Source organism: Mastomys coucha, unplaced genomic scaffold, assembly GCF_008632895.1.
Source record: "Mastomys coucha isolate ucsf_1 unplaced genomic scaffold, UCSF_Mcou_1 pScaffold21, whole genome shotgun sequence".
NCBI classification, from domain to species: Eukaryota; Metazoa; Chordata; class Mammalia; order Rodentia; family Muridae; genus Mastomys; species Mastomys coucha.
The window spans coordinates 135,320,879-135,333,998 of record NW_022196904.1 but is presented as its reverse complement, the minus strand read 5'-3'; the positions used below and the strand labels follow the sequence as shown (position 1 = coordinate 135,333,998).

General features: G+C 51.0%; 1 protein-coding gene across 2 annotated transcripts; it reads right to left on the bottom strand.

The window, feature by feature from the left end:
- Positions 1–354: 354 nt before the first annotated feature.
- Positions 355–12,481, bottom strand: Unc93b1 (unc-93 homolog B1, TLR signaling regulator). Of its 2 annotated transcripts, XM_031389125.1 has the most exons (11): positions 12,321–12,481; positions 11,779–11,920; positions 11,273–11,426; positions 8,164–8,325; positions 7,824–7,956; positions 7,207–7,300; positions 6,831–6,955; positions 5,993–6,175; positions 5,406–5,679; positions 2,767–2,885; positions 355–1,055 (listed from the first exon to the last, which is right to left on the bottom strand). In XM_031389125.1, exons 1-11 carry the CDS (start codon positions 12,477–12,479, stop codon positions 741–743), a joined length of 1,860 nt encoding a protein of 619 aa, XP_031244985.1. In that variant the 5' UTR covers positions 12,480–12,481; the 3' UTR covers positions 355–740. The 2 variants fall into 2 exon arrangements, with proteins under 2 accessions (XP_031244985.1, XP_031244986.1); XM_031389126.1 differs by lacking the exons at positions 355–1,055; positions 5,406–5,679 and having other exon boundaries at positions 2,769–2,885; positions 12,321–12,480.
- Between the last annotated feature and the right edge of the window lie 639 nt (positions 12,482–13,120).

The window sequence follows — 13,120 nt, the reverse complement described above, 5'->3', positions numbered from 1 at the left end:
GATACACTTCAAGAGGAAAAAGGCCACGCTTGTGCGCTGGGGTACGGGTGGGAGATGATGGGTGGCCGTCGTTGGCCACCTGGAGGGAGAGTGGCTGCTAGCATTTGTCCTGTTTGCTAGGCTCAGGAGAGACTGTGCTCCTCTGAGGAGGTCCCTGCAAACCATTTCTGTGCCCCTTGCTCCTGGGTGGGTGGGTGCCGCCAATAGGCTGTACTTCCAGGAGAAGACGTGGCCTTGGTGAGCCTTAGAGGGGATATAGTCTCCATGGGGTGAGTGAACCCCCCCCCACAACCAGCTAAGGATTCTGCTCTGGGGAAAACCCACATGGGGTCAACTGGAACACAGCCTGCACCCTTTCCAGAAAATACAAAAGTCTTTATTGATTATTTTCTATTTTTAAAGAAGCCCCCTGCCCTCAGGTAGGGGAACCTGTGGGCAAGAAATGTGCAAAGCTCTAGTGGTAAGACAGGGGCAGAGGGTGACCTGAGCTGAGGCAGGCCGGGAGGGAATCTTACTGATTTAGTCGGAGACACATCCCTTAAACAGGAATAGGGGTTTTGAGGGTGACCTTTATCTCCTTAGAGGAAGTTCCAGGTGACCGCCAGTCTGTGGGAGGGGAAAGAAGGCCCTTCTGGCAGATGAAGCACTATTCAGGGGGAATTCTCAACCTGAGACAAAGTAAATTGAAGCTGGAAGCCAGAGAGCTGAGTCTAAGGACCAGGCTAGCTACCCTGGCTCCCTCACTGCTCTTCCGGCCCATCGCCACCCAGAGCCTGTTCATAGGGACAGGATCTGCGGCAGCAACCAGCTGGCTCCGCACCCAGGGGCCCTGCCTGTGGGGCTTCGTCTTCTGCGCAATCGCCCTGACCCTGCTCGCCCTCTATGTCACTCTCATCCGAGTTATCCTCCTCCAAGTAGCGGTAGCCTCGGACTTTGTGCTGTGGCTTCGGAATGCGTGGCTGTCGCGGGACCAGTCCTTGCTGCAACTTGTGTTCCATCCACAGGTATGAGGCGGCTGCTGCTACCAGGGTCACCAGCAACACTGCCAGCTTGGCCTGGGAGCAAGGGAAAGGAGAGACACCATACTCCTTTAGGTCTTCCTCCTCCCCCACCTCCTGGCTCTCCCTTTCCCAGCCCCCTCACCCGGGATTCCCAAGGCAGTCTCTGAGGACAAGGCTCCAAACCCCACACTGACTTTAAAGTCGCCATATCTCAGCAGGGCTTAGTTTCACAACCTAAAAGGGGCTAATCCCTTTGTCTCAGAGAAAACATGAAGGTCTGAGAAAGTCTAAACACAGGCCTGGCTTCCTTGGGCCACAGTGAAACTATTCCATGGCCCTAAACACAGTAGGACACAGGCAGATGTGCATAGAGGCACAAGCCTGTACTCCCATTGCTTGAGAAGTGGGGGTGGGGGTCTAAGAGGTCAAGGCTGGCTGGGGCTACATTCTCAGACTACGTGTAGGGGATAAAATGTAGATATAGATACAAATACAGATATATCGACGGTCAAATCCATGACAGCGAGGCCACAGTAAAGCTTTCCAGTGTTTTTTTCTTTTTGTCTTCAGTGTTGGGGTGAGCCATGCATGTTTGTATGTGCCAGGAAGGTGCTCACCCTGGAGCCCACCTATTCCTCTTTTCCGATAGTTTGACTGTAACCCACAGCCCAGAAAGAAACACACAAATATGTTTCTATTTGTACTCTGATTCCTTGCTATTTCAATTCATTTCACTTTCTTTCTTTTTTTTTTTTTTTTTTTTTTTTTTTTTTTTTTTTTTTTTTTTTTTTTTGGTTTTTCAAGACAGGGTTTCTCTGTATAGCCCTGGCTGTCCTGAATCCATTTCGCTTTCTTAAAAAAAAAAAAATGCACAAAGCTGGGCCTGTCAGTGTAGGCCTGTCATCTGAGCCCACAGAAGTTTGGGCTACCTTTGAGGTCCTGACCCAGTGATACAGAAAACTGGAACAAAAACATGTGACAAGGACCTGCTAAAATGACATGTTTGGATTGGGAACAGACTAGGGGCTTAAGGTACACTAATAGGTAGCCAGGAAGGCCCTGGCTCCCACCTCCAGCACAGTCAGTACCAAACCCAACCTGAGAGGTGGTGGCGCCCAACTCAATCCCAGCACTCAGGAGACAGAGGTAGGGGAATCTCTCTCTGGGTGTTCCAGGCCAGCCAGGGATACCTAATGAGTTCTTATCTTAAAAACAAAATAAGCCTAGTGTAATGGTACATGCCCTTAATCCCAGCACTTGGGAGGCAGAGGCAGGTGGATCTCTGTGAGAGGCCAGCCTGGTCTACAGAGTGAGTTCCAGGACAGCCAGGGCTACACAGAGAAACCCTGTCTCAAAAAAACAAACAAAACAAAACAAAAAACAAAAAAAAGAAAGAAAGAAAAGAAAAAGAAAATTAATAATTTTCTTCAAAAACAACAACAGCAGCAGCAACAAAAACAAAAACAAAACAGTGTAAAAACATGGAGGAGCTCATTCCTATAGGAGCTGAAATGAGGGACCCTAGGTGCCCAGAAGTCCAGAAACTAGTGAGCAGGTAACCCAACCATACACAGTTCATCTGGGTGTGCCCACAGGGACCAAGGCTAGCAGGTAAAGCAGTAAGTGGGGTGCTGGGTTTACCCCATGGACTCAGGGGTCCTTGGCTCAGTGCTTGGCCTTTAGAAAGTACTGCATTTTAGGAGGCCGTGAAGTCAGGGTCTGTTTCCCAGTGAGGCATGGACACCCAAACTCCACCCATCCTCACCTTCATGGGCAAGCTGGAGCCCAGGTACACAACAAAGATGGCCACAGCCTGCCACCAGTGATAGATGGTGAAGATGAAGTCCTGCCTCTCTTTGTCTTCATATAGGATGCCCAGGAGTGCTGCAGGCAAAGGGACAAAGCAGGTAAGGAACCCTGTACCAGTCCCATCTCAGTTCCTGAGATTGAGCCAGGAATACCAACAAGAGCTGTGCACTGATCCTTGCCTGGCCCCTACTGGAGACTTTGGTTACTACACTGGCAAGATGCGCTCAGAGGCACAAGGGCCCCTCCACTGAGTCCTGCCTTTGACCCATCACTCAGTGTGCCAAGCACTCAGTTGCTATTTCTCTGCCTTGCCAGGGACTCAGAAAGAGAAACGTCTATGGCCTATGGCTTAGGCAGGAAATAGAAGGTGGGACATCTGGGAGGCAGAAAGAATTCTAGGATAGAGCCACTCTCGGGAGATCAGCCTGGGAAGTTTGTGAGCAGCAGGACACACAGTACCTGAGCACAGGCCAGCCACATGGCAGAATGTAGTTATAATGAATGGGGTATTTTACTTATGATCTAACTATAGTTATATAGCTAACGAAAATATAGACATTTTAGTTATGATCAGAGACGAGCTTAGCTACATGGCCAGAGGATTCGTAAATATATTTTGAGTCTGAGTCTTATTTCTGGGAGTGTGGAGCTGGAAGGCAGAACCAGAGCCTAACTAACTTCTAGACATTCCAGCAACTAACTTTTCACAAGTCAAGCCCGGGGTGGAGCCAGTAGGGGCTGGTTTCCTGAGGGATCGCCTCAAGGTGGTAGAGAAACAGCAACTGGAACTGAGACTGTGGAGCTCAGGAAAAAGGAAGGGTTCAAAGGTCACACTTAGGGTGATTTAAGGAAAGCTACTTAAATCTCCAAAGCTGGCCCAACTTTGAAAAGAGCTTATACAGGTTGTCTGTTGGGTTAGAAGCTTTGAAGTAAGAAGATTGCACAGGCCTAGCTGACACTTGCTAAGTTTTGTCCGACTGACTCAGAGCCATCATGTGGCTTTGAGGAGGTGGAGGACTTGAAACTGAACAGCATCCGACCATGAGAATCCGTGCCAGTAAGGACAACCTACAAGGCTGTATTCATGTGTGCCAGCTGCCTGCCACCGACACAAACCCATCTCACACATACCCAGAGGCCCAATCAGCTGAAGCCTGGCTACCAGAGCTTCTTCTCCCAGGGTCTCACTCTAGCCACCCAGATTTGGGCATGGATTCTGAGGCTGGGCGAGTTGGGTTTGGGTTGTACCTAAATCTTTGTTACAAACAAAACCCATCTAGGTATGGAAGCACACATCCTTAGTTCCAGAATGGGAGAGACTGAAGCAGGCTGATCTCTGTGGGTTTGAGGCCAGCCTGGTCTCCATAACAATTTCTAGGCCAACCAAAGTCATGTCACACACACACACACACAAAGAAAGAAAGAGAGAGAGAAAGAAAGAGAAAAGGAAGAAAGAAAAAAAAGGAAAAAGGAGAGCCATTGAGATGGCTTAGTGGGTAAAAGGTACCTGTCACCAAACCTAACCTTCCTGTGTTCAATCTCCAGGACATATGTGGTAAATGGAGAAGATCAATTTCCACCGACTGTCTTCTGGACTCCACATTCATGCCATGACACCTGCACTCCCACATGCATACACATATGTATTATAAATAAATATTAATTTTTAAGTCTTGGGAGGAAGAGGCAAACAGATATCTGAGTTTGAGGCTAGCCTGGTCTACAGAACTTGTTCTAGGATAGCCAGGGCTACCCAGAAACCCTGTCTCAAAAACAAAACAAAACAAAAACAAAAACAAAAATTTCCTAGGGTTGTAATTCCAGCACTCAGGGGATCTAAGATAGGAACAAACTATTGTTTGAAGCCAGCCTGAGCTACATGGTGAGTCCAGGCCAGCCTGGGCTACAGTGTAAGGCTTTGTCTCAAAACATATAATTGAAGAAGGAAAAGGCTGAGTGTAGTGGCGTATGCCTTTGATTCCAGCACTTAGGAGGTAGAAACGTGGGTCTTTATGGGTTCAAGGCCAGTCTGGGATCTATCTGGTGAATGCCAGGCCAGCTGAGGCTATGTAGTGAGACCCTGAGAAATAGAAACAAAAGAAAGAGTCCAGGTCTGCACCTACAACCTGGACTACAGACAAGCACCTGGCACCCTCTCCCTTCCTGGGGCCTGGAACTCAAGATTTGCTTCCTGTGCTTAGAAATTACACTGGCATATCCCTGAGGGCTGGTGTGTGTTTCTTTATACTCTCCCCTGGTCTCTTCACTGAGCCCACACCGGCCTGTGTATCCATAAGATTTCACATGTATACCCCTCAGTGTGATGGCCACCTGCTAGGTCATGGAACTCCTACATCCTTCAAGAGTATCCATGGGGCTTCCCCAACCATCTCTACAGTGTCCACAGAAGTCCTTCCACCCAAGACTATGCCAAGCAATCTCTCTACCTGCCTCCACTATGTCCACAGAACCGCAGGGAAGATCCCCAATGTCCATTGTAACCCATAGGATGTTAACAGTACTGAACCACCTAGAGGTGACCATAGCCTGCCTCTCCCCCACCTCAGGCATGCCAGTTCCTAAGACTGTACTCACTGCTAAGTCCCGTCTTGTTGAGGGCACTGCCCACACCCCAGAGGGCAGCCACGAAGTAAAAGATCCAACTGTGCTGGAGGACCCGAGGCGCAGGAGCCCAGAAAAAGAGGCTAAGGGTGAGCAGCAGGTGTAGTCCTGCCCCAGCCACGAGGGGTACGGAGCGAGGCAGCCACAGTCCAAGCAGCCCCAGGACGGAGGAGGCTGAGGCACCCAGGCTGTAAGCTATGAGCAGGTAGGCCAGCCGCTCCAGCCCCATGGAGCACACGCCATAGCCCTAAGGAGGAGAGCAAACAGAGGCCAGTTGGTCCCAAGCCCTTCCCACACCAGATGCCACTTTAGTTCACACTTTGTCCTCTCTGGATCTCCCGGCGTTAACTCCCTCTAAGGCTGGTAGAAAGGTGAAAGCATCTCCATTCTAACTACAGAAAGTGGAAAAATGATTTGTTCATGGTAAAAGGCAATGGGGCTGAAAGAGGGAAGAGAAAGAGGGAGGGGAATAATTCGTGATATACTTGTGTCCATATTTATACATGTACATGCTGTGCATCTGAAATTTAAGTTTAGCCAGACATCTTGTCTGTTCTTACCAGGGCGAAACCAGTGCAGGCAAAGAGCACCTCAAAGCCGCTGTAGATAAAGAAGGGCACCAGATGGCGTAAGCGGAAGTCACGCACGTGTTTAAAGGGCAGCTGGAAGATGTTGCCCCAGCCCACACTGCGCAGGTCGATCTCTTCTGTGGGCCGGTAAGCGGCTCCACACAGGCCCAGCACCTGCGGAAAGGAGCTATGAAGGGACTATTAGCCAGGCATCCCGCCCTGGACACACCCACAGGCCTTAGCTCCAGACCCCGCCCCCAGACACGCCCACACTTCTACTCAGGGCAGCAACCCCATGCCATATGTGGTGGCCCAGCACTCGGAAGGCAGAGACAAGAGGATTTCTGTGAGTTCTAGGCCATCCTGGTCTACATAGCAAGTTCCAGGACAGTCAGAACTACAAAGAAAGATCCTATCTCAAAAACTAAAAAAAGAAAAATGAGCTGCAGTCCTGAGGCCCCGCCCCAATACACTACAAGCCTCAGTTTAAATTATGGCGTGCCGCAAGGCTTCGACCCAAGGCCCTGCCTTCCTTTTTTGCACAACCTTAGCCCCGCCTCCTGACCTAAAGCCACACCTCCCAGCTCTGCCTTCCCGTATCGCCCTCAATCCTGAGACGCACTGCCAGCTCCATGAGACCGTTTCTTATACCCTTGGGGATCCCAACTCCAGCTTTAGTCTGGAGTTAGGCGTCCGTCCTGCAACCAGAACTCAATCCTGATCCTTAGGCTCCTAGCTTGCAACTCTTACCTGGCCCCATACAAGCGCTTGCAGGGAAAGAACCCCTTGATCCTACCACCACCTTCTCCCCAAACAACCCGAGCCTCACCAGCAGCATGGCCAAGAAGGCCACCGCCATGAGCACGCTCTCTACAACAATAAGGTTTTTGCTTCGCGGCAGCGTCCGAAGAACTGTCTTGTTGAAGCCATTCAAGATGCCTTGGCTCTTAGTGCCTGGAAAAGGTGGGTGGAGACATGGCTAGGCTATACTGCAGCCAGGCCACAGTGAAGGTGGGGTGTAGGGGGCAGGTAAGGATTCTTCCCTCAATCTCCTTTGGGGTGGCAGTTTGTGAACGGGGCACCATCCACTTCCCACCTCCACACACGCAGCCCCGAAAGCGGAAAGGGTGGGCCTAGTGTCTGCTGGGTGACTGAATGTGACCGGGAAGCAAGCTTTGGAGGTCCTGCCCCTCCCCTGGACTGACCGCAGCTCTTCACGTTGAACAGTGTGTGGTTCAGGTCATACAGGTAGTTGTTGAGAAAGTAAATCATGGGCAGCTGGGCACAAGCGAAGCTCAGCTGTGGGTAGGAGGGTAGCTGGGGGTCAGAGCCCAGGAAGAGAACCAGACAGGAGGTGAGATCTAGGGAGGAGTTTGGACATGGCCTCTGGTGATGGGAGCAGAAGCTCTCCCACCTTCTGGGCACAGCCCAGTAGTGGTGATGGGGTGCCTATGACAGGAGACCTTCCTCCTGAGCATTGAGGACAGGGAAGAAAGAGGTCCTCATCACAAGAAGTAAGAGAGCTAGATTTGAGCCAGGCAGTGGTGGCGCACGCCTTTAATCCCAGCACTTGGGAGGCAGAGGCAGGCGGATTTCTGAGTTCAAGGCCAGCCTGATCTACAGAGTGAATTCCAGGACAGCCAGGGCTACACAGAGAAACACTTGTCTCAAAAAAACAAAAACAAAAACAAAAACAAAAACAAAAAAAACAGGGTTTGGCTCAGGAGGGCTGAGGAGACAGTGGAATAGCCTGTAATATGTGGAATCTAGACTATCCCCCCCCTCCCCCTGCCCCTCCCCCAGGGCTTCCTGTAGCACTCACGTGGAAGAAGCTATAGAAGATGGCCTGGAAAACCAAGAGGTAGGGTGCGTGGGAGCCTCGCGGTGGGCGCTGCTGAGGTCCCTGCTCGTCTTGCTCCTTGTAGTGGGAGTATTCATAGTACTTCTGGGACATCCTGGAGCACACAGAGAGTGAGGGCTTTCCCCAGCCTGCCCTCTGCCACACTTCTTCCTACAACTACAGCTATAGGCTAGCCAGCTTCAGAGGGAAACTGCGGCCCAATGGAGTAAAAGGCTTGCCTGAAGTCCTCTAGCTAAAGTTGGCAAAGAAATTAATATTCAGCCAGTTCGCCAGCCTCTGCTTCACTGCCCACCAGGCTTACCTGGTGATATAGTTGCCCATGGAGGCCCAGAGAGGCACAATGGCCATGCCCAGAGCCACAGCAGAGGGCACCAACGTGTAGTAGCGTTCCCAGTAGTTGGTAGAGACAAAGAGCGCATAGATGCCCACAGCTAAGAACATCATCCACTTGGTACCAAAAAACCTGTACAGAAGGAGGGACATTAGTACCACAGGTCTAGGGGTCGCTGTGGCCTGAAACCATCAAGGCCTCTGGGTCCCAGTTCCTAAGGCCTCGGGAGGTCAGGGGAAGCCTTAGCCTGAGAGTTAAGAACTCAAGGGTACAATCTCAGAGACGCTGACTGGCAGCGTGGCCTGTGCTCATAGCTGAGATAGTGGCACAGGCCGTGCTGCAGGCTTTTCACAGTCACTGTAAGGATGTAAGACAAGAGGACAGACCCAGAAAGCTCACTCACTCAGCAACGTGCTTACCGAACACGCACTGGTTCCTGTTTTGTGTCCCCAACACCAGTGTGAAAAGCCAGGTGCACTGCATGCATCTGTACTCCCAGGACTGGGCAAATGCTGAGAGGCAGATCCCCTGAGGTTCACTAGCCAGCCTAGCCCAAGAGACAACAAGCCTTGGGTCCCAGTGAGGGACGAGTCTCAAAGAAACAAAATAAGATGGACCTCTGGCCTCCACACATATCAACATGTGCACACGTGCACACATACATACACACACACACATGCGCACACACACACACACATGCACAATGTAATTTTAAAAATAAGGTAGGGGCTGGAGAGATGGCTCAGTGGTGAAGAACACTAGAGCACTGTCTGTTCTCCCAAAGGACCCAGTTCCCAAAGGACCCAGTCCCAAAGGACTCGCATGATGGCTCACAACTGGACATAACTGCCTTTTCAAGGGATCAAACACCTCTTCTGGCCTCCAGGGGCACCAAGCATACACAAGATATAGGCAGACAAAACACTCATACACATAAAAATAAATATGAGATAAAAAAAAATCTTTACCAAAATAATGTTGGAAGATCAAGAAAGACCCTTGCCGAGCAGTGGTGGCACACACCTTTAATCCCAGCACTTGGGAAGCAGAGGCAGGCAGATTTCTGAGTTTGAGGCCAGCCTGGTCTACAGAGTGAGTTCCAGGACAGCCAGGGCTACAGAGAAACCCTGTCTTGGAAAAAAAAAAAAAACCCTTGGCATTGACCTCTGGCCTCCACGTCTGCACAGGCATGCACACACATACACACATGTTTATTACACTCCAACATCTTGTTAACCCTTTTTTATTTTCAACTTTAAAACAGAGCCTTACTCTGTAGCCTTGGCTGGCCTGGAGCTTGGTATGTAGACCAGGCTGAGCTCCTAGACATCCACCTGCCTCATCTTTCATTACTGGGATAATTACTGCTAGCACACCTGGCTGAATATTTTATAATCCTTTAGAAAAGACAAGACCCATGGCCTGGGGCTATAACAAGGGTGCAGAGCTTCCACAGCACACAAGGCCCTGGATTCAATCCCCAGCACCACATAGAACCGGGCATGGTGTTACGTGCCTACGTCACAGCACTGGGGAAGTTAAGTCAAGAGAAGAAACAGTTCAAGGTCTCGTAAGTCCCAAGCTAGCCATGTGTGTGTTTGATGCCTCTGGAGGCCAGAGGTGGGGTTGGATCCCTTGAAACTGGAATTACAGCTGGATATGACCCACCATGTAGGTCCTGGGAATTTTAATAGGGTCCTTCAAGGACGTCCTGGGAAATCTGAGATCCTGTCTATTAGTAAATAAAGTCAGTACATGACACACGTTAGGGTTTAGTGCTATAACCCAGTGGTAAAGCACTTGCTAAGAACTCATAGTATCCTAGGTTCACTCACCAACACTTAAAAAGGAAAAAGTTAAAAACAAACAAACAAACAAACAAACAAAGAACAAAGAAAACAAAAACCAGGCATGCATAGCTAGTGGGTATGCAGGCTCCAGGGCCCTTTGGGAAAGTATCATGGTGATTGGCTAGGGAGCAAGCATTTGGGTTTCAGCTAAGTCTTAAACCTACGGCCTACCATCTTCAACTCTGTGAGGGAAGACTGTTTCCTGTCTAAAGTAAGAGCGGCTACCCTGGCTGTGTGATGGAACAAAATAGAACTTTACTCTTATCATTAGAGGGGATAAGTTTCAAGAGGGATAAAGCCGGCCAGCGTGATAACACAGCTGGTAGGTGGTCCCAGCACTCGGAGACTGAACTAGAAGAATCCTGAGAGTCTGCTGGGGCTCCTGTGTGCAGGCTAGTTGATGGTTAACTTGACATACAAACTGGAGTCATTTGGGAAGAATCTCTGCTGAGGCAATGCCTCCAAAAGACTAGCCTGTAAGGAAGCCCATGATGAATTTTCTAGATTGCTCCTGGATGCAGAGGGCCCAGCTCACTTAGGGAGTGCCACCTTTGGGCTGCTGGACCTGGGTTCTATGAGAAAGCAGGCTGAGCAGGCCATGGGAGCAGATCAGTAAGCAGCATTCCTCCATGGCTTCTGCATCCACTCCTGTCTCCAAGTTCCTACCTGGTTGAGTTCCTGCCCTGCCTTCCCTGGATGATGGACTACAAGCAATCAGGTAGAATAACCCCTTCCTTCCCAATCTACCCCTTCAGGAGTCTCATCAGGCTGTAGGGAATTTCTGCAGTGGCCGGGAGGTTGGACCATGTACACACACCCTAGAGCTCCAACCCGACCGACCTGAGCCTGTGCAGCTAAGACATTTTCTGTGAAAACTGCCTTTCAACACATTCATGGCTCACTGGGCTGAGAACCTGAGCTGTGCTGGGGGTTTCAAGGCTGTAGCCCAGGAAGTCACAGTTTGTCCGGTAGGATGCCACTAAGTCAGAGCCCCCACGAAACCAAATGTGCAGATGAGTGTGTGTGTTGGGGGTGGAGGGAGAGCTCTTGGTTCCTCCTCTGCAGCTGGGATTTCCCCTTTTCCTTCTCACTCTCCCAAACAAGCAAGGTCTTTCTGCAGTTCTCTGTCCCCTCCCTCCAAAACACGAGGGCAGCCGGTGGCCTTATGGTCCAACAGTCTCTGCACCCCACAAAGTCGGGGTGGGGATGGGGGAACAGAAGCTTGGCACCTGATGAGCACAGGTGTGTAGAGCAGGGCAGCGATGGGCGTCACATTGATACCCATCAGCATCTTGCTATCGATGTCCGGCAGCCCCATGTTGCCATACTTCACCTCCCTGTAGGTCTCATCATAGTGCAGGATCAGTTGCATCTGCAGGAGGCCTGGGGACAGGGAGCAGCGCGGATGGCTCTAATCAGTCTGGCTCAGAGCAAACAAACAAGCTCATGGCAAGGCTGGCAGGACGACCCTTTCCTATGCTCTTCAGGACCGAGATAAGTAGGACAAGACTCCCGTTCCCACCAACCCTCACCTAGTCTCTGGCTGGGTTGTGGGCACAGTGGCTTGTGGCACACACCCCCTCCCAGTCTCAAAAGCACGCCACAGCAGCAGCAGCTCTAACCCGGGAAGTGAAAGGGGAAGGAGGCCAGCTAGCCGCAAGGTTTCTCTTTCCAAGCTCGGGAGTGGAGGGGGAGGGGAAGCAGAGGGCTAGCAGGGTTCGTGTGTCCACCCTACCCAGGTAGACGCCGTAAGTAAGCGTGCCACCCGTGCTGGCCGCCAGCACGTTCTTGACCACTCCGAGGCGCTTGCGTCGGTAATAGCGGCGCTCCTCCTCCTCCTCATTGTAGTTGGGGTATGCACCCACGAGTTCGTCCAGCTGCGGGACGATCGCTGATCACATGTTGGCTCCCGGTGGGACTCCAGACCCTATCCCGGCTTCCAGTAGTTCAGGTTCCCCATCCAGGGTCCTAGTCCCCATCCCAGGGCCCCCCCACCCCACTCGGGTGTCAGTCTACAATTCTGGGTCCCTGTCCCCCTGACCCAGAGTTCTGGTCTCTTCTCTAAATCCGTGCTCCCTATTTTGGACTCCAGTTTTCCACTCAGAGCTCCATCCCCTATTCCGGAGTGTATCCCTACTCTGAGATCCGGGTCCCCAGTCTGGAGCCCCGCCCCTCATCCTAGGGTACAGGGACCCCCCCATCCCAGGGTCCTTCCCCTCCCGGGTGCTCCGCGGGCCAGTCGGCCCGGTATCCCATTGTGTTTCCCGCCCTGCTCACAGGAGCCTCTGGTCCATCAGGAACTCCAAGCCGGTCTTCATCCCCTTGAGGACCCGCGGCCCCAGCCACAGGGTAAAGCGGAGGCTCCACCTCCATGACCAGATCCAGATCAAGGACTTGCTGTTCTGGGCACCAGCAGCAGGTTGGGACTTCCTTCATAGGAGACCTCCCCGCCCAGTCGGCCCCACCCCGTGGACCGCCTCCTCTAAGTACTGTGTACATGGTGTGTGTGTGTGTGTGTGTGTGTGTGTGTGTGTGTGTGTGTGTGTGTGTGTGGTTTATATGTGCTGCATGTATGTGCGATTTTTGTGTTTGTTTATGTGTGTGGTATATGTGTATGTGTGTGCAGTCTGTAGTGGGATGAGTGTGTATGTGTGTGGGTTTTTTTGTTTGTTTTTTTTTTTGGTTTTTCGAGACAGGGTTTCTCTGTGTAGCCTTGGCTGTCTTGGAACTCACTCTGTAGTCCAGGCTGGCCTCAAACTCAGAAATCCACCTGCCTCTGCCTTCCAAGTGCTGGGATTAAAGGTGTGCACCACCACTGCCCGGCAGTGTGTGTGGTTTTTAAGTGCTGTGGTTCATTTGTGTGTGGTGTGTAATGTATATAGTATGTGTATGTGATTTGTGGGGTCTATGTATATGTGAGTGCAAGTGTGTGTAATGTGGTTTGTGTGTGTATGTGTGTTCTGTGCTTGGTTTATGTGTGTGTATGTATGGTGTATGTAGTATGTATGTGTGTAGTGTATGTGTACAGTCTGTAGTGTGTGGTTAGTGTGTGTGGAGGGTATGGTTTGTCTGTGGTA